The sequence below is a fragment of the Motacilla alba genome, chromosome 10 (assembly GCF_015832195.1).
Source record: "Motacilla alba alba isolate MOTALB_02 chromosome 10, Motacilla_alba_V1.0_pri, whole genome shotgun sequence".
Taxonomy (NCBI): domain Eukaryota; kingdom Metazoa; phylum Chordata; class Aves; order Passeriformes; family Motacillidae; genus Motacilla; species Motacilla alba.
In genome coordinates this window covers 7,400,473-7,420,656 of record NC_052025.1, presented here as the reverse complement: position 1 = coordinate 7,420,656, position 20,184 = coordinate 7,400,473, and the positions used below count along the sequence as shown (strand labels likewise).

Below are 20,184 nucleotides of genomic sequence, written 5' to 3'. Positions count from 1 at the left end.
CTCAAGAAATCTCTTTAGGCTTCTTAAAACCGTTTTCTTATTGATCAAAATCAAGCCTCTCCCATGGGGAAAAAATTGGGGTACCTCTTTTTGGCAAATAAAAGGTGTTTAGGTATTATGTGTTCTGTAGTGGAGAGGTGGAAAATATGCTCGGAAAATGTGAAATGCAAATAAGTAATAACTCATGGCAAAGAACTAAGTTTTTTCATAGTACATTTTACAGCTATTTGGGCAATTGTAGCTGTAAAATGTACTATGAAAAAAAAAATCATGCTTGTTTGGAGCTGTTCAAGGAATGGCCTTGTCTCACAGGCTAAGGAGTAAAACATTTTTATTTTTAGATATATATACCTCATGTTATTTTATCATTTCAGTTATCATTTCAGTTTTATCATTTCAGTTTAACCACCATAAATGCAATATAAATTTACAAAGCTGCAGCATTAAACCAAAAATACCTACAAACACCACCTCTTCCCAGCAAGCAGGTCTCACTCAAATGATACTCTAATAGTTTCTCTTTTGTTATTTGATTTAAGGACAGTTTAAAGGCTATATTGATGTAGAGTTGCAACCTGTTTTACAGTGTTTTTATAATACCAGGTAGAAGGTGGAAACATGGAAACTACTTCCTATTGAAATAAATACGTATTTTAAAATGTGATGAGTGAAATTGAGTGAGTGGAAATTCACATAGAAAATAAAAGTTAAATTCATAATCTCTACATTAAAAGAATTTAGAAAATCATTGCTTTCACAGGTAATAGAAACTTAAGTATTCTTTAGCTATTGCATGGGTGTTAGGAAATGCAGGTCATATGTATAAATTTTAATAATGCATCTAAAGGCAGTAATTTTAAAAAGTATTTCTCATAAAGTTTGAAAATACATTTAAATAAGGTGTAGGACAGAATCTCTTTAAATATTTGTGTATCAAATAGCAATAATGAGGGGGTTTTAGATTAACATTATTAGCTTTTCTAAATGAAGGTAGTCTATCCCTAGTGGTAAAATGTATAAATTATCTAAGATTTTGCTTGATGTACATCTACCATATAATCCAAAATTAAAATACAGTCTTACGGGTATGTAGAATGTTACCCAGTTCTAGTTTTAAATGTCAAATTACATAAAATCTTTTTTATTATGTGTTTCATTTGAAGATCTTATAGTTTGGTTCTTCTTGGCAAGCCTTTAAGGGAGGTTATTGTCTCTTATGTTACATGTGTGGCAACTGAGATAAAGAAAATTAAACTAACCTATACGAAGTTACTTGATTGTTGACTGAGTTGAAAGCCCAGAAAGAAAATCATAGCTTCCCTGAAGAGAAACCTACAAATTTGAGATGGTTCAGGAGGGCAAGATTCTGCTGCAAGTCTTCTATTTGTGTTGCTAAAATGTTTCCCTTACCATTAAAAATAAGATCAAAGATCATAATATTTAAAATTGGGAAGTGGAAGGCAGTATTCAAAATTATTTATACAACAGAAGCTTTTCAGAAACCTTAAACTGAGTCTGACATTGAAAAAAAAATTGCAAACTGTACAATAATTCTTGCCTCCCAGAGATAAAAGTATGTTCTGAACTTGAGCTTGGGCGCAGCAACCCCTCAGTTTTCAGTTCTGAGCCAGTACCCTGATAGCAATGCAGCTGCTTAGGTCTGTAATAACCATCACTTCAATCACCATCAGCAATGAATGTAAACTTTGGAATCGCCTTGAGCTATATGATCAATTTAAATTTTTTGTGCAGTTTGAAAAAGAGGGGATTAATACAAAACAATGTTAGAAGAAAAATCTCTCGACTTTGAAATAACCATTTTTCTTAGAGAACATAATGAAAAACTTCCACATGTAATGTGAATTATTTTGACAGGCTGTGACATTTCTGCTGGAAGTAGTTCTGAAGGGACACTGGATGAGCTATATTTTGGTCCTCCTTTGAAGCCTATTTCTTCATATCCATTGACTTCAATCAGAACAGAATTATGGCAAGTACCTTTTATAACTGTTTCATTCTGGTTTTTGTTTACAGAAGATAAATTTCTGGTAGTTGCACTACCAGTTTATCTGTTTGTCTTCCCAATAACTTTTAAATGTATTTTCCAATTTTTGTTCAATTTAGCAGAGGGTACTTGTCTCCAGGATAGTAAACCTCTACAAGTTTAATGAAAATAAGAATTTAGGTAGAAGACCCTGAGCCCTACTAAGGCAAATGCAGAGGGACACTGGCCTTTAACCATTTGGCTTGGTCTGCCCAACAACCAAGAGGCAACGTCTTGCATACAGTAGCAAACTAACCATGGTACCCTGGGCTAATCACAGTATGTTCCATATTGTAAAACCTCAACTTTACAACTAAAGATAAGGTGATATAGGGAATGTAAAACAACTGACTAAAAGCTCATATTTTAATTTGGCATTTACAGCTTTCAATGGCAATATATTGATACTGTATTTGATGGAGAACAATCACAAGTCTTCACCATCAAGACTTGGATCCCCTTTAATGACTTTCAAAGAGTCCTCCTCATGGAGCATCTTTACCCTATTGATAGTATTAAATAGTTTCACTACTTGATGACCCTTTTGTCATGATTTCTACAGATGTGGCTACTGAGTAGTTAAAATAATTCAACATGAACCAAAGAAATTTATGATGGATGAGCTCTCAATAGCCACTAAAAACAGTAATCAAATGCAACTTCTTGCTTGAGAAATTAATAATTTTCATATTGGCAAAAAGGGAAAGATGTCAGGTACGGGATTACTCTGCTTGTGCCTGATTCTTACATACCTCCCTGAGTGTCCTGCACTGGCTAATGATTGATCTTTCTCATTAGTCTGGAAATGATGCAATACCAGGAACAGGCACTGGGCCAAACCCATTTCTGCTCTCCAGAATCCCACTGAATAGTCACTGCATTGAGAACATATAAGAGACTAAACTGAAAAGAGTGACTCTGTACTGGGCTGTTATTTTGGAAATAGACTACTGGGATAAGTGGACCTTGGGTCTGAACAGCATGGTTTTCTTATCTTCCCTATTCTTAAAAGCTGTTGAAACTTGATTTAAGGTTGTATTTCATTCAGAAGCCTCTTTGCCATAAGCCAGCTCCCCAGGACCTGCAGCTGTGGTAGAATTACGGCTCTGGAGGTCATAACTACTACTGTATGAGCACAGAAGAACAGAAAGCATAAATATGCTGTTTAGAAAGTACACTGCTCTTCAAAAAAGAAAGTAAAATCTCAAAAATTCACTTTCTTTGAAGTATCCTTTAGCCCTACACTTGAGACCTGTATACCTGTATAGAACAACCCTCTACATGGTATAACATTCACATTTTCCATGTTAGTTTCTAGTTTAAGAGCAGACTCATAAAATTTCTGATGCATGTAATCTTGAATGGGATGCTGTACTGTTCTGTAGCATCTGGAAACTAGGGAGTTGCAATAAGTATCTGAATGTGACATTGTCAAAATCATGTGAGTGTATAGGACAGTTCATCTGCATGTGGTAAAAGAGGGGTTCAGATGAAAGAATAACCATGATAATCAAGTATCTTCAGTAACTGAGACAACTCCCCCAGATTTTCCTATGTTAAGAGCCATATAAAGGCAAATTATAGGGGACAAGATGTATTTTATGAAGCTTTATCTTAAATGAATCATGTAGAAAGAACATTAAATGTAGTTAATCAATAGTTCTCTGGGCAGAACACTTGTAATACTGTCTCTTATTTCTAATAGAAATATTTATATTAATTACAAGGAAATTCTAAATATGTATGAAAAGGAGACTGCCTACAATTGCATTCCCAAATGAAAATTAATCTGATATATTCTGCAGGTATTATTTGAAACAATAATATTGATTATATATGAGGAGGGAAATACTTTAGTATTAACCATTGTCTTCATACCAGGGTCCAACTATGATGTGGCTGCAACAATATTCAAAATAGAACTTCAACTCTGAGCTTTGTTTTTCTTCCTAAAGCCTTTAAAAACTCCATATTATCACTCTACTGACTTAAGAAATTAGGCTTCTTTCAGTGTAGTTTGAAGTATAGTTCTATATGTTCTTGGTGTAAAGAGTTCCTACTATTCTTCAAAGTTCTGATTTTCCTCTGTAAATGTGGTCCTCTCTGTTATCCATTAGTTCCCCAAAGTGCATCATCTGATGCTCCATTAGCTGTGTGAAGGACAGAAACTCTTCCCATCAGTGCCAAGCAGGGAATTAGTTTTGGGTAGGAATCTCATGCATGAGGGACCCATCTGGGACTGGCTGATGAATGGCTGTAGTCAGACTTCAGTTAAATTCTTCTGAGCAATTTGAGAATGTAAAACATTATCTATGGGTTATATGGCTTTTGATTACATTAAAGCAATTATTTCCTGGCTCCTGTGAAACTTTGGAGATGAGGAAATGTTCAAAAAGTTCTGTGTAAAACAGATGGATGATTCCACTTCCTGTGGCAGACAGAATACCAGAATTTTGTGCGCCAGAAGGGAACTGCCTGAAGTTACCTTCCCCTAGGTTTGCGTCCCTGGGTTCTTTGGTCACTAACAAGGATTGACCTTAACTACTCGTTTCTTCAGTAGATGTGCTGAGTCTCCTGTTTTGCTCTCCTTTAATCCTTGTTTCCATGACATGCATCAATGTCATGCATGAACATGACATGCCTGAATGTGGCAGGAATGTGATGGAAATCATTTTCTTTGGTTGAAATTAGCAAGTGAACTTGTGATTTATTAAGAAAACTAATCCATCTGCAGGAACACAGTGTGCAAGTGATTTCTCTAGGAAACAAGGCTAAAAGTAGTGATACTCATGATTTATCCTTTCTGCTAATTAGCTGTATTCTGGCTACCTGGCCTACATCGTTCAGTGTGAGAACTTACTAGTGGAAGATGCTTTGCTCCAATGGTTTTTACCAGTAATGATCGTCCTAGAGGTATTTCAAAACTGTTCACGTTGAACTGTGTGATGTGATCATCATAAATAATGTGTAGTGAAAGGCATATAGTTCACATAGCAAACTTAAAACATTGTATTATTTCCTCACTGAAAATAAGTCCCCTTTTTAATCTCAGTTGCTGGACTCTTTGTTGTAATCTGTGCTTTCTGAGTTTATAAATGGGTTCTATGAAGATGAAGCAGTTCAAAGTGCTGCAGCTGCGCAGCCCCTGGACTGTTTTTGCCAGCAGTCTGTCCCTCTGCTCGCGGGGCGCACCGGCCGCTCGGTAGGACTGGCTGGCTGCGACACCCCGCTGCTGGCCGCCGTGCCCGTGTCACCTCCTAGGAGCGGTAGGCAGGGCCATGCTGAGAGCTCCTGAACAGAAGGTTGAGATACGCTGAAAAAACCCAGCTTTCTCCAGGGATATCAATCTGCTTTCAATGTAATGAATGCTTTAATTAAACATCTAAACACGTTTCTATTAAGCTTTAGATCATACTGATTTTTAAAGCCACCTTTAAAGACAATGTAATTTAGATTAATTTTATTAGGCTTGTGTAAATCTCTCATGACTACTTACTTCTCTTTAAGTAGCCAAGTACTGTAAAAGCAAGAAAACATTATGTTGCTTTTAGCATAAACTTGTTGATTGTTATAGGTAATTTAAAAAATATTGGCTTAAACAAAACGAGTACCCAAGCCAGCTCCTGTGTGAATTCAATTTAACGTCATTTATTTATTTAAACTGCTTATTTCTTCACTGGTGGTGTTCAGTTCGTTTCTTGAGCTAGGGGAAGATGAGGAGTGTTCCAGGCGTTCATGGCCACGAGCTGCGCTGCGCTCGTACGGAGCCGCGGAGTGCAGGGCTTGGAGCGGCGGCAGGGACTACGGGAAATCAGACTTTTCCCCCGGCCGAACCGTTCGGAGTGCTACCGCCCTACCAGGCTCTCAGTGGCAGCCAAGCCGGCCGGCGCAGGGCGGCGGGGACGGGACGGGACGGAACGGAACAGGGCAGAACGCGGCGCTGCTTTGAACACGGCTCTCGCACAGGCCCGCGGCCGGCGCAGCGTGCCCCGGTCCCAGCCAGCCTGCCCCCGGCCTGGGCGGGACGGGACGGGGCTGGGCTCCCCGGGATTTCGTAACCGGCCCTGGGGAGGGCTCAGCCAGCCTGTCCCGCCCCGGGACCTGCGGCGAGGAGCGGCCCCCGACCCTCCCCCGCGGCCGCCGCTCCCCTCCCCCGGCCGGCGGAAGGACAAATAGTCCTCGCCGCATTGTTCGGCCCCGCACAACTTTGGGCCGCTCTCGGCCAGCGGGTGGAGGGGCGGCCCCGCGGAGGGGCGGCGGGGCAGCGGCCGGGCGCGCGCGGTCACTGTCACTGTCACTGCGGTCCCCCGCGGCGGCCGCTCCGGGGCAGCGGGACTCGGGGCGGCGCTGGGGGCGGGCTGCGCTCCCAGCGCCCGGGGCTCTGCCGCGGGGCTCTCGCAGCCCGAGGGGCCGCTGGCGGGGCAGCTCCCGCCGGCCTCCGTCCCACCGCCCGCCCCCGGGCTCTGTGGTCGCGGTCACGGCTGGCGGGTGGTCCCGCTGTGTCCGGCCCGGTTCTGCTGCGGGGAGCGGAACCAAGAGGAACCATCTCTGATGGGCCCTTCCCGCCGCGATTTCTCCTTTCAGGCGCCTTCTTTTTTTTAACCTCCTTCCCCCAGACAACTTTTGTAGGAATTTCTCTTGAGAGGAGGTCCCTCATGGCGAGCTAGACCTTTTACTCACCCCCTGCTGAACCGCAAGCGCTTTGTCAGTGGCAGAAAACAAGTGAAGTGTAGCTGTCAGTGCCCCACAGAAACAGGTTTTGACTTAACAGTAGTCACTCTGCATATTTCTCTCTGGTCACCTCCTAAGTAGTACTCTTTGGCGACAGGTTTCAACATTGTAGCCTCCTGCAAATGTTCTAAATCTTTCTGATTGTAGAATATGTTACATAATATATATGTTATATAATTTTAATTACCGCGAGGTAAATATAGCAGGCAGCAAATTCGGTTATCTGTAAGATGGGCTGTACTGATAACAGCAAGCACTGCGTAATCATGAGGCTTGGGCATAGGAACACAGCTCTGTGCTCTTTCGTAGGACACTTTTCCAGTACGTTTTGTAAGGAAAATATGTAGGAAGAACAGAATGCCTCTCCAAGAACTTCATCCGAAAGTTTCATGCATTACAACAAAAATACTTTAATTTTTTATTGGCTCAAGTCAGCTTCCAGGTGAAGGAACACATCAGTGAGAAAATGGAATTGCTTTGTCCATCCTGCTGCCGGGAACAATGTTGTTATCTCCTTATTGCTGACACCAAATGAGCATTGCTCTCTGTACAGGGAAGTTTACTGAAAGCAGTAGAAAGAATTCAGTGGTTTAGGTGAGGGTGGGAACTTGTTGTAAGAAACCAAACAAGAACAACAACAAACTGGAGCAGGGAAGGTTTGCTGTCTTTTCTTCAGGGCTGTGCTTTTGCTGAGCAATAGCATTTATCATTGATAAATTGTTGGCTGTGGACGCAAGCTGACCACATACATGTTGATTTAAAGGAGCCATTCTGGTGAAAACTCCATCCTTGGTCAAGTGCTCCGTTGGGGATCACCCTCGGAGTTTGTACAGTTTGAGTGGTGATGGTGAATTAATTCAGCATCTGTAAATTTGAGAATAAATAAGCCAAAAGGAGACATGCAAGCTTAATGATTCTATTCACACAGGCATGATACATTAAATAGTAATACGGAATACATTTTCTCACATCCCTGAATGCACAACAGCTGTCTGCTGTATCAAATATTTTTCCTTTAAGGAGTGGGTGGAAAGCAATTCATGAAGGCTGTGAAAACTGCATATGAGTGTGATTATTTTCAGGGAGTTGTGCTCAAGTGATTTGGGTTTTATATTCCTCTTAATTTTTTTATTATGTTCTGTATGTAATTCTTCATTTTCATGGTCACGTTGAAGCATGTGGAAGAACGCTGCCATCGCCATCTGGCAAGTAGCAATTCCCTGATAGCTCTGGTTGGTCGCTGACCATATTGATGTTGGTAGCTCAGCTGTCAGGGCAGTTACCATAAAGATTTACAGTTGTATTGTGTGTTCTGTCAGCGTCTGGAGTTCACTGATGACTTTGTGTGCAGAGGTTTACCTTCCTATTACTTGCGCTACTCCATGACAGACCGAAGACTTCTCTAAGGGAAGGGTATTTATTTACAACACTGATACTTTTCTTGGTAGAAAATTCATTGTTGAAAATATTTTTGGGAAAGCGTGTACAGGAATACAGTCCTGATTGCTGGAGTCCTAGCTTGTGAAATCCCCAGTAAAATTATTAGTGCTCATGATTGCTCCTGTATTTTCCTTCTATCCATCTGAATTGTTGCTCCTTACATAGTGAAGACTTTTTATTTTTAATGAAGTGAAAGAAAAGAGGGTGTAACAGTAACAAAAGGGGGTAGCATTTTAACCTGCTACATAATGTACAGGAAAGGTACAGTCATGTTACAAAACGGTTGGAAGTTTTTGATTTTTGTGTGATTTATATACTATACTTACTGCATTTGCACATGTGCGAGGAAAGGACCGTATCTAAGAGTTGCAGCAGGAATGAGACCTAAAGTATTTTCTTTCTTGCAAATGGGAAACCACTGTACCTGTTTGAACTAGGTTTCAGACACTGGTTTCTTCAGGTCTTTTACAACATTTACAATGTATACTGCCTTGGGTTTGGGCTTTTTCTTCTTAATATTGACAACATTGGTTTTTGTTTTATTTTCTGTGTATGGCTGTGACAGAATAAGGAAATGAAATACATTTTTAAAAACTCTTTGCAGTGAACGGGAATAATTTATAGGGAGTGGCAGAGCTGAAAGGATGCTAAGTAACACCTTGAGCATGGGGTTGGAGATCCTGAGAAAGACAGTATTGCATAGACATGGGATGTCATGCCTTAATGTTCTGAGTGTACATGTTAGTTCTGGGCAGTGTTACATGACAAGGGGTTAAAAACTGAATACATTACATATTCCAAATCTCACAAGTGTGGAAGAAGATGTTCAGTACCCAGGAAACATTAGGTTAATTATCTTTTGAACTTTACTGTAACAAAGGATGTGGTAGTTACTGATCTTCCACAACCGTTTTAGTTGAGCTACCTACAGAAGTATGTTCCGAAATTTCTGACTTGGCCAGCTCGTTGCAATATTGTGTTCCCCAGCAATCTTCTTTAGGTCAGACTCACAGTGTATTTTGGGTCAAAGCATACCTTCCCTGAGGCCTTGTGTATTTGATAAATTGTCTGGCATAAGTTCTGGAAACTTCATTTATGTTCTGATAATTTTTCTCTAAGTGCCTTTAAGTTTTTTGAGAGGACCGCCAAGGCATGGAGGTGTAATGCAGACTGCTACAATGTGATTTTTGGCATTGAGCATGTTTACTCAGCATCTGCACGACAAAGTGACATGTCATTGTGGAGCAAATAAAACATTTTATGGTATTTTCTGTAACTTTAAACCCTGTGCCATGGATTATGTGGCTATATCATCTTCCACTCAAAGCTTCTAGTTGCAAATAAAAGCCTATAGGTGTGAACCTTAAAATCTGATGTCAGAGGGCAAATACACAGTATTTGTATTAATGAAGAATCTGTAATTATCTTTATCTTAGCAAAAATAAGTTATAATTTTAATTCAATTACACATCAGTACGAATAATTGTTAGCATTATTACTTCCACTTTCTTTACATTTAGCCAGCTTTCTAATCAATGCTTGTCAGGATTGCAGCTGTCCTGACTGGTACTGAGTGCCACTACTGGTTAAAAGTAGTGCTTCCAAAGAAACAATATCTTCTTAAGTAGGTATATAGAGGATCTTGTAATAAAAATATGTTAAAGAATGTTGCTCATGGTATAATGATCTGTGTCAATGGGCACTTCCCTCCAAAGTGTAGTATTATTTATACTTCAAAGAGAAAAAGTACATACTTATACCCCTCAGGGGCACAGAGAATGGAAGTCATTGTGTTGGTATTTTAATACAAATTGCTTCCTGCATTTCTAAGTGGCAAATATATGAATATTCATAGAATCACGAGGCCAAATGATCATCCAGCACAAGGCACGTAAGGGAGAAAAATGGAGGAGCATCTCCAGAATCTCCAGTTTGTCTTTGCCTGGGGGTGGTAAGTTTGTTACCATATTCCCATCCCTCCGGAAGATGTCACAGTCAGGACCTGGGTGGGAAGAGCTGATTTGAACGGGAAGGGTGTGTAGCTGGCGAGCCCTCGGTACAGCCTGCTGCTTTCCAGAGCTGGGGGATTGCCAAGCAGCAGCATCCCTGAGAGGGATGCGAGCTCCTCCACACTGCGTGCCCTTCCTCACTGCGCTTACTGCCTCCCTGGTGCCTTGTAGGTTCTCCGGGATTTTAGTATCCTTTTTCATTGTCCTTGTGTTTCGTAAAGACCCTTGCTCCAAAAGAATAATCTGCCAGTAGCTGCATAGATTATTGCTTTATAATTCTCACTTTCGGAGAGAATGGTAGCTGGCCCTCGGTAGCCGGGGTCAGAAAAGAGCAGGCCCAGGCCCAGGTGGTGGCAAGTAGGTGCCACCTGGGGGCTCTGCAGGCTCGAGAGACGGGCGTGCGACAGAGCACCGGCATCGCACCGGCACCGCTCCGCTCGGTGTCGGGGAGAGGAGAGGCGTGCGCTTGCCTTAGGCCGGTACGCTGCTCTGTGGGGTGGCTTTACGGACACGAAATAAACTTCCCAGCAGGACAGGCTGGCAGTGCGGTTTTGTGAGAAGGAGAAGGAGCACAAAAGAGTGATTTGTCTGTAGCAGTGGCAGGACCCAAATGAGGGCGCAGGTTCTTCGCACGCTGCTTCCCATTCCTGCACGGAAGCCGTTGGGCTGGTTCACCTTTAACATCACCTGTTTCAGAGAGCTGCAGAGTTTATTTGAATGTGTGTTCTTGTAGTAACAGCCATGTTCTTGTGCTTTAACACCTTACGGTTTTAATGGTACGTATTTAAGAGGAAGCTGCTAATGAATGCTTAAAGATTTATGTAATTTATATGCCATTTTATTTTGAGCAGTAAGACCGTGTATTGATCTATTGAAAGTATTCAGGCATATTTTAGGGTATGTGAATTCAGGGTGAGCGCGATAATGTCTTTTGGGGCACGTGCATTGCCGGCAGAGCTGCATGTCGAGGTTTGCTGTCGGTTTGGCTGAGTTGGGGAGCGGTGGGGAGGGGTCTGTTCCCGCGGGGTGCGTGTTTCCCTGAGCGGCCCGAGGGGACCCGCTTCTCCCCATCTGCTGGGGCGTCCCGGCGTTGCGTCCTGGGGCGAGGCGGGTGCCGGGGCGGCTCCCGGGGCTGTCCGTGGATCCCCGCCCGCCCCGGCCGGGAGCGGCGCGGCGCGACAAGGGTTAAGGCGGCGGCGCTCGGCGCGGAGGGATACGGAGCCGGAGCCGTGAACGTGGTGCTGAGGCTCTGTAAGCAAAAAAATGTCCGCCTGAGGGAACCCACAAGTTCCTTCCAGCGGGGGGGGAGCGCTCGGCTCGTCGCCTCCCACCCAGCCCGCGGCCCGCGCGCCGCCGCCGGCCCGGCCCTGGTCACCGGAGCGTACAGGGGCGACGGGTAAGTGCGGGCGGCCGCGAGAAGTTGGGAGAGAGCGGCGGGGGGAGGGAAGCGGCGGCCGGGCGCTCGCAGGGGCAGAGGCGGCGGCGAAGGGACGGGGCCGCGGGCGCGCGGGCGGGAGTGGGGCTGCCCGGGGTGGCGGCGGGGAGACCGCGGGGGAGGCGGAGGCTCCTCTGGGGAACCCGAGGGGCGGCAGCCGGGGCCGGCCGCGCGGGTGGCTGGGCGGGCGTGCGGGGTCTCCGGGCCGCCGACCGCGGGCAAGAGCGGGTCCCCGCGGGCGGCGCTCGGCGTCTACGCGCACTCATAAAGGACCGGGCGGCTCCGAAACTTGCCGGGGCGCGGGGCCGCGGCGGCTCCCCCGCGGCGCCCGCCGGCACAAGGGAAGGCGCGGGCCCCTCCCGATCCCGCCGCCGCACGCGCATTCCAGCCCCCCCCGCCCGCTGGTGGCGCGCGCGCCCGGTCCCGCGTGTGCGCGTGCGGCGCGCGGGGGCGGCTCCCGGCCCGCCGCGGTCCCGAGCGCGGAGCGGCGGCCGCGGCCCCCGGTGGGTGGGTCGGGAGAGAGGGGGAGGGGGAGCCGGCACCGGCGGTGGGCGATAATGCCGGGGCAGAGATGGCTCTGCTGAGGCTCGTCCGGCCCCGCTCGTCAGCCCCATTGTTGCGGGGACAGTGAGTCACTTAATCTCTCGCTAATGCTCCGGACCTCGCCGGGCCGCGGCTGTTTATTTGCTTTCTCTTGCCTGGGGGGGACTTAATTCCTGGCGGCCGCCCTTCTGCGGCGTGACCGTGCCGCGCTCGAGGTTGGGGGAGAAGTGGAATGAGGGAGAGGAGGGAGCCTGAGGAAACTTGAAGAGAGTTGGTTAGTTCGGGGAAGCTGCCGCTGCCGATTCCCTCGGCCAGCCCGGCCGAGCGAGGCTCCCCCGGAGTCTCCACCCCGCCCCAGGGGCGCAGGTACCAGAGGCCCCTCTTCGCCGTGAAGTGCTGCCTGTGCCTCTCTCCCTGTGCCCTAGAAAGGTGATCGGAGGAGCGGAGGAAGATGAATTCCCAGCAGCAGAGGATGGCCGCTATAGGAACTGACAAGGAATTGAGCGACTTGCTGGACTTCAGTGCGGTAGGATATTCTCTGAGGTCTTCTCATGACTACTCCGTGGTCGTGCGAACTGAGGAGCAGGGGCAGCAGCGTGCAGGGCTTGGCTGGCTCTGCCTCAGCCAAGTTGGACACCTGAACTTTGATGTAATGTCTAGACTTCCAGATTTAATACTGTAATACCAGCTGGGTCAATTGGTTTAACTGGTTAAAATCAGGCTGACCCAGTGGTGGCATAATCTAATAATTAACATTGGTTAAGCTGGTGTGTGGTACTGGTACCTTGGCTCTTGTGTGTTTTTCTTTTTCTTATTTAAACAAAAGAAAAATTATTTCCCACAAATAAAAGAAGTTATTAATTGATGGTCTCGGCTAAGAAAATAGGTGTTTTCTGTGTGTTACTTTTACCACACCAAAAAGGCTCCTGATTTTTAAATATAATAGAAAAGTACTGCATCTTAAATGCTGTCTTTGTGCAGTGACTTTATACTTGCAGATCAGTAAGAAATATAATTTCAGTAAAAAATTTGAAATAATTTGAGGAAAAAAAATTGAAAACTATTTGATATAGTCGCAGTAGTAGTAGGTGTCCTTTTAGTTTTAATTTGTTTGTGTTTATGTAGAAATGAGGTTTTGGTCCTATTAATAAATTGCAAGGAGTACTTCAGCTTATTGGTTTTGTGTGTCTAGACATGAATCTTGCATTGTTTTCAAGCAGAAATAGAAAAAAAAACGTTTCCTGTTATCCTTTTTTTTCTGTTTACGTTAATAATTCAGCACACACTTTCAAAACTAACTAAAGCATGTCTTTTTTTCTTGTTTTGCAGATGTTTTCCCCACCTGTAAATAGTGGAAAAACCAGACCAACTACACTAGGAAGCAGCCAGTTCAGTGGATCAGGTAGGATGCATCCGAGATACACAATGTTCATCTCACTGGGTCTTAGTGTTTCACCGTAGTCTCCATGTTTTCAGAGTGTTGTAATCTTTCATTTGTGCATATTCTCATAAGATATTCAGATCAGTTAGAGATGTGCTGCTTTGATCTTTGATAGTGCATTTTGCTAACTTTACCCATGGTTTTCCTCTCTGTTTTAGCTACAGTACAGTGAAGTGTTGAGTGTTTCTAGCCATACTGACATGGAAGTTGCATATTTGTTGTATTAAAAATGAATGACTCTGTTGTTTTTATTTAAGAAAATCAAACCTAGATGTTCAATTGAAGAATTTCCTAGCCCACCTGTATGAAGGGAGAAAGTTTCTGTAAAATGCCAAATAGTTAAATACTCCTGACTCAAGGACATGCTATTTTAAAATGCAGTGCTTAGGGAAAATGTGAGTTTAATACAATTTTCTAGTACTGTGTAGCTCTCAAAGATTTGGCAACTAGAATTTTCTTGTGTTGAAACTTTATCCATGCATCTGGAAAGCAAATAACTGTAATATTTACATGTTGCACGTGTTTTGTGGCTTCAGTGTATTATCACATTATCGCAGGGTCCACCTGATTGCTGTGTCAGAGACCTTTAAGCTAAGACTGTAATAGGAAATAAGTGCAATTTTAAAGCAGATGCTTTGTGTCATTCCCTAAAGGGAATACTTACTACAAAAGAGAAACCAAAGTAAGTTTTTGCTAAAACTTTTTATGTAGGTTCATCTTGTTTGAATACAATGAAATAATATTTTCGATCCTATGGATACAACAAAGTGATGTTTGTGTTTTAGTTAATGAAAATAAATGTTTAGAATACCAGTAGAGAAGTGAAGTAGTGGCTTGAAGCTTTGCAGTGACATCCCCTGTTAGCCTCTTAGGTTGTCAGGGCTGTTACCTTGAGAGTCCAAATGACACTGCATTTTAGTAACACTCAAGGATTTTTCTTTTTAAAGGCATCTTAAAACTTATCCATTGAGTAATTCTTCAAACTTTCCAGAGACTGTCTCACACATTTAATTTAATGAAACTATGTAGCAAATGTAAGAGTTAGGTTTTCTCCTGAAATAAATGACTGGCTTCATCTTCCTCTTTGAAAGTACATCAGGTGTAAGTAAGTTAATGGCAATAGTGAGGCAGCAAATCTGTCTTAGAATGTAGTTAATATTAAATTTTTTAAAAATACAAGTGTTTAAGAGAGCTGTTTCCCTGAAGCTTGTTTTAAAAGACATTCAGGCACCTAAAACTTAATTGTGGGGAGCACAGCCTGAACATCTCATCCTGCTTTGTTCTTGCTTTTCCTGAATGAGTAGAATGATTTTCTGTTGAATAATAAAACTTTTATTTTTTACGTGAGGTCTTTGAGTACTGCTAAATAATGTGGCATGTCCTGTTTGTAGGTAATGCTTCCCTTTCTTCCCATGGATGTTTTAGAAAAAGAGAGAATGCCAGAATAGTTATTTCTTTGGGAAACAGTGTGACTCCTTGAATTTCTTTACCAATATGGTGAATCCTCCTATAAATACCAATCCTCAGTACCACCCTGCAACTGTCAAACAAGCTACAACCTCAGCTGAGTTCCCCTTGGAATGATAGTAGTATATATTTGTGGATTTTCATGAAAAACATTTCTAGTTGTAGAAATGTACTGGATAGTGGATTATATACCCTAATTCTAAAATGTTATGATCTAAGCTTTGACCTAGGGTGATTACTCTGCAGGAGTGAGAGGTGACAAACTTCTTTATTCGTTGTGTTCTGAGACAGTGTTAAGTATTGTAGAAAACTATGTTAAGATCAGTGATGAAGTACAGGCATTTAATTTCTAAGTACTTTGATTTAATTGTGGTCTTGCTATAATTTCAGGTGTTTTGTAACTTCTAGGATGAACAATATTTAAAAGCTTTTTTTTTTTTTTTTTTTTTAACTGACCAGAGATCACTTTTTAAAGAGAAACATGGAAAGAGAAGGTGTTTATTCCTTTGAGCTATCTAGGACTGAAAATCACACTGTGCACAGATTCCTAAAAAGTACTTCTTTTTTTCTTTGGGTGTTGCTGCCTCTTACAGAGACTTTCAGTGGTTTTGATGGCAATTAGAGAAGTGAAGCTTGCTTTAATATCTTTCCCATTAAGCTCAGTTTTATTTCTGTGATATTTTTACAAGCATGCTAAAGGAAAGTGCTTTCTCTTTCTTAGTTGGAGTAAGACTGTGTTCATTGTTTTTTATTTTAGAGCCCCTTCTTTCTCATTTAAAGTAAACATCTGCAAACGGCTCCCCTCCTCCCTGCAACCTGTCAGTGATTTGACATTCAGCCTAATGGCCCCCATTAAGTAGGTGAAGATCAATTGTATGTCTACATGGCTCTAAAGACTCTATATTTCTGGGAAATCTGATTTAGAAGGAAGGAATGCTTCCTTGATGCTTTTTCCTCACCACCCACTGGTTCTTAGTTTAAAAGGACAAATTAGTTGCTGTTAAAGAATGGATAAGTTTTGTTTGTTTTTCAGGTGTGGTTTTGTGAAGTGTTGGAAATACTGGGGTGCATGTTATTAATCCTGATGTAACAAGCTTGATTTTCTAGAATTCTGGAAGTCTTGTTGATTATATTTTAGAAATAGATGTGTAGTTGGGTTGCATGAATAAAACAGCTAATGCAACTGATTTGTAAGGAATTGCTGTCTTGGATTAACAGATGAACATTGTGTTTTGATTAAAAGATAGCTGGGGCAGGTTTGCTTCCTACAGGTCAATCAGTTATGAATGAAAGCTGCAGATAAAATAAGTGAACTCATCTGATATATCGTAGTATATTATGACAGTAAGTCATGTAAGCTGCTGATAAAGTCAAATAACTTGGTCAGACTGCTGGTGAAAATAAACATATTGAAAAGTAACCTGATATGTAAGCCGGTGAGTTAAGCCACAAAATATTCCTTGTCATACCTGCTGTACTTAATTCTTGTTTGAAACGGAACTTGTCATTCTTTTCTCCTCCAAAACCAACTTCTGAAGATGAAGCCATTTCTGTCTTAGAAACTTTAGGAGACGGTGGCAGAGGTCAGAGATTTGTTCCATTGGACTTTTAATCAGGTGTTTTGTTTTTTTTCTTTAGATTTTGTGTAAAATCTAAATCTTCTGTTGCTACTATGCCTAAAGGTAGTGTTTGTGATTTGCAGTGATATTTTGCTTGTTTTGCCTTTGTCTAAGCTACAACGCATATACCAATACAAACTTGGATAGTTATGATTTTGCCCAACACCCTTTATTTATTACAGTAATTCCATTAAAAACCAGACACAATATGCACGTGCCCATCATAGGAAGTGTAGTGCAGTTTTCGTATGGTTTTTAGTAGATTTGATCTCAATCTCAATCTCAGTTTTTCCTGTAACTGATTTTTTTTAATCTCAGGTTTGGTACCCTGCAATAACTCCCTTTGGTGTTTTTTTCTTTTCTTTTTTTTTTTTGTCTTTTGCAAAGAAGGGTAACTCCGAGGCAGTATTTTTCTGTGGCCTACCATTTTCAATTTAGTACCTTTTTCCGTGTACTAATAGCATTATTCATTATTTTTGCATGTGGCTGTGCACATGCATCAGTGAGGTATCAGTTCAAGAGATGAAGTAAGATATTGTGGATGTATAACAGAAAAGAGGGATAAGAGTTTAAGGTAAGAGGTACAGTTCAGGAGTTGTCAAAATATGACACCTCTCTTGCATGTAAGATTCTTCTGAAGTTCATGAAAACTAAGTATGCACATTTGGGAGTGAACAGCTTTGGGCACAAATCTTGTGTGTACCCAGACATTGCTCGTACATGCAGAAACTTCTGAAGGTATCTGTTCAGATACCTGTTTGTATTGGTTTGGTCCCTGGCCTTTCCACTTGTCTCTATAATGTACTGAGTTTGTAAGGGATGCACTGGATTGGGATAGGCTGCTAATTAGTGACTTGATGCAAAGACCATTTAAGTTGATAGCCTGCCATTAACCTGAGTGTCCCTAAATTAGGGCTATGTGTCCTGAGAATGGACACAATGGCATTTCTTGAGCAGGTCGCTTAAGTTACCAAACAGTGTTTCCAAAATTAACAAAACTTGACTTTGTCAATCCTGTGAATTTCCTTTTCAATTTTTCATCATCAGTTTCTTGTAAAGGAAACAAACAAAAAAACTCAATAAAAAAAATTTGGGAGAGTTACCTGGATGAGCAATGGTTCAGATACTCTGTTCATCGGTCTATGCAATTCCTGAGAGAAAAGGCACTCTTATTGTGTCTTAAATGCTGGAAATCTGGAGTGGCCTGTTAAGCATTGGTTCATGAAGCAGTGTAGCCTTTTTTTATTTTTTATTTTTCATTTTTTAATATCTGATTTGTCCTCTAGCTTCATTAAAGGTGAACCAGCAGACCTGGTAACCTGGTATTTCATCTTTGGTCTGAGGGGTGCTAAATTCTGTCTTCTTCTGAAGAGCCTTAGGAGAGTTGAAGAAGCCTTGTGCTTCAAAGCAGAAGGGTGTCTGTGGCTTCTTTACCTTCCATTTTTTTGTAGGGGTGACCCATGGATTACTCTTCAAATGGGCCAGATGCAAGTGAGTTCAAGATTTCAGTCTGGATCTCTCACCTGTTGCATTTAGAAACCTGAAGGGTGATGCATGGCCGGTAAATTCATGACTCTGCAGCTTGCCTGTTGGCAGCCCCGGTCTTGTTTCCTCCTTCCATTCCTTGACTTTGGAAAGATAAATTACCAGGCATGCCGTGAAAAGTCTTGAAGTATAGTGTATATTCCTGTGAGATACAGCTTCCATACTCCTGTTTAAGAAAGAGAAGGGGGAAAATATTGGATAAGTAGAGAGAACTGACAAGCCAGCTTTAAAGCAGTGTATTGCAAGGTGTTTGTGGTCATATGGATATCGAGGTTTTGGGGGTTGGGGAAAAAGGGAGAGTTACTGAAACAGCTCAGTATTCTGAATCTAGCTTAGTGAGCAGAGAAGTAGGTGTTAGTCCATTGTTCATTACTGTTGACTGTGATTTTGAAAGATGATGGTATGAACCTCATGACACTTGATAAGAAATTCTTTGCTGTTTTCCAAATAGAAGATCTGAGATTTTTTAGTAATGCTGGTCTGTCTTCTGTTTAGAGATACATTTGACACTGTTAGCAAAACTCAGTTTCCCTTACTGTGTTGGCATGTAGAAAGCATTCTGTGAAAAAGTTAATCCTGTATTTCCAGCAACTTTTTCCTTAGATGAGAGCAGCAGTGTGGTCACTGTGTTACAGGCACAGCATGCAACCTCCAATCCCCATATTGGAATTACTGGTTTGGGACACAAGGAAGATCTTTGCAATGATTTCTGGATGGCTTCAGAAGATCTGGGATTGCAGTAGTGCCTTGTCCTTTCCTGATGTGGATCTAAGGATGGGGTACCTTCCACCATCAGCCTCCCCTCAGCCAGTAACTCTGTGTCCTGCCAAACTTTTCTGATCCACTGTAAGCGATGAAGAGTATTCAGATGCTTTGGACAGTGGTCTTAATGGCATGTGGAAGGAATAGGATTTGAAATTCTGTATTTATCCAGACAGCAGATTTGATAGAAATGGAAATGTGAGGACTAAGTGTGTTAGTAAAGAGGAGGAAGAGCAGTATGAATGGGATTCTTATGTATTTGTATGTCCTTTAATGTCAGCTGAGCTTGTAATCTCCCCCTGTAAAACTTTAGTGTCTGCAGCTTTTGCTAAGTTTTAGCTTTTTTAGGGTTTCTTTGTTTATGGTCTCTTTTTGATCTTTAGCAAAGGAATTTCGTGTTAAAAGCTAATCATTCATACATGCTTGCCAAAGTTCCCCTTCCCCTCACTTCTTTCCAGCTGTCACACAAAGAGGATTTAACCCCTTAGTTGTTTTGCTGTCAAGTTGCTGTGACAGCTGTTTGTCTCAGGTAATTCTACTTTATCCATAGCTGAGCCTGCAGATACCATTATATGAGTTTCTGTTAATCTGCCCTATACTCTACCATTAACTTGGTAAACTATGTTTTCCTGAAGTTGCTAAAGGTATAGTGTAATTTTTTCAGGGCTGAACATTCCATGTGTTTATGAAGAGAAGGTTGTTTAAGGCAGTAATATAATACCATACCACTTGGTAAGACTGAAGTTTGTGGGGACTGTTTTTAAAATCAAAGCTGCACATAAACTGAAATAGTTTGCTAGGCTTCTTGAACTGACCCCTCTTGACCATGGAGATGCAGTTCTGTTTGTTACTCTGCTGTGGAAGGTTTGTTTTCAGGGAAATAGCATTGAGCATTTTCAGAACCACATAAAATTTAGTAAAGTACCTACTGAGCCAGATGTGATCTATGGGATATAATAAATAAGTCTTCTATCTTAAGTTTACTTCAAAATAAATACTAATTTTCATACTTGAAAATTCAGTTTTAATAAATGACCTCATGAAATAAAGTATCTTCTCTGAAAACCTTTTTTTGCAGGCATTATCTAATTCAATGTGTTAGCACTTCTTCAGAAATATGTGGCAAAACTTGATTGGTTTTGTACAGT

The 20,184-nt window shown here is 42.1% G+C and overlaps 1 protein-coding gene across 8 annotated transcripts in view; it reads left to right on the top strand.

Annotated features, from left to right (window-relative positions):
* Window positions 1–10,978: 10,978 nt before the first annotated feature.
* The window catches only part of TCF12 (transcription factor 12), a 160,986-nt gene continuing 151,780 nt past the window's right edge, over window positions 10,979–20,184 (top strand). For 2 of the 8 annotated variants that reach the window (XM_038147091.1, XM_038147087.1), the window contains exons 1-3: window positions 11,441–11,620; window positions 12,628–12,728; window positions 13,532–13,604. In XM_038147091.1, the coding sequence (XP_038003019.1) occupies window positions 12,654–12,728; window positions 13,532–13,604 (148 nt within the window). In that variant the 5' untranslated portion in view covers window positions 11,441–11,620; window positions 12,628–12,653. Of the gene's footprint in view, window positions 11,001–11,439; window positions 11,621–12,148; window positions 12,287–12,627; window positions 12,729–13,531; window positions 13,605–20,184 lie in introns of those variants that run through there. The other 6 variants (XM_038147090.1, XM_038147083.1, XM_038147085.1 and 3 more) reach the window with 5 other exon arrangements.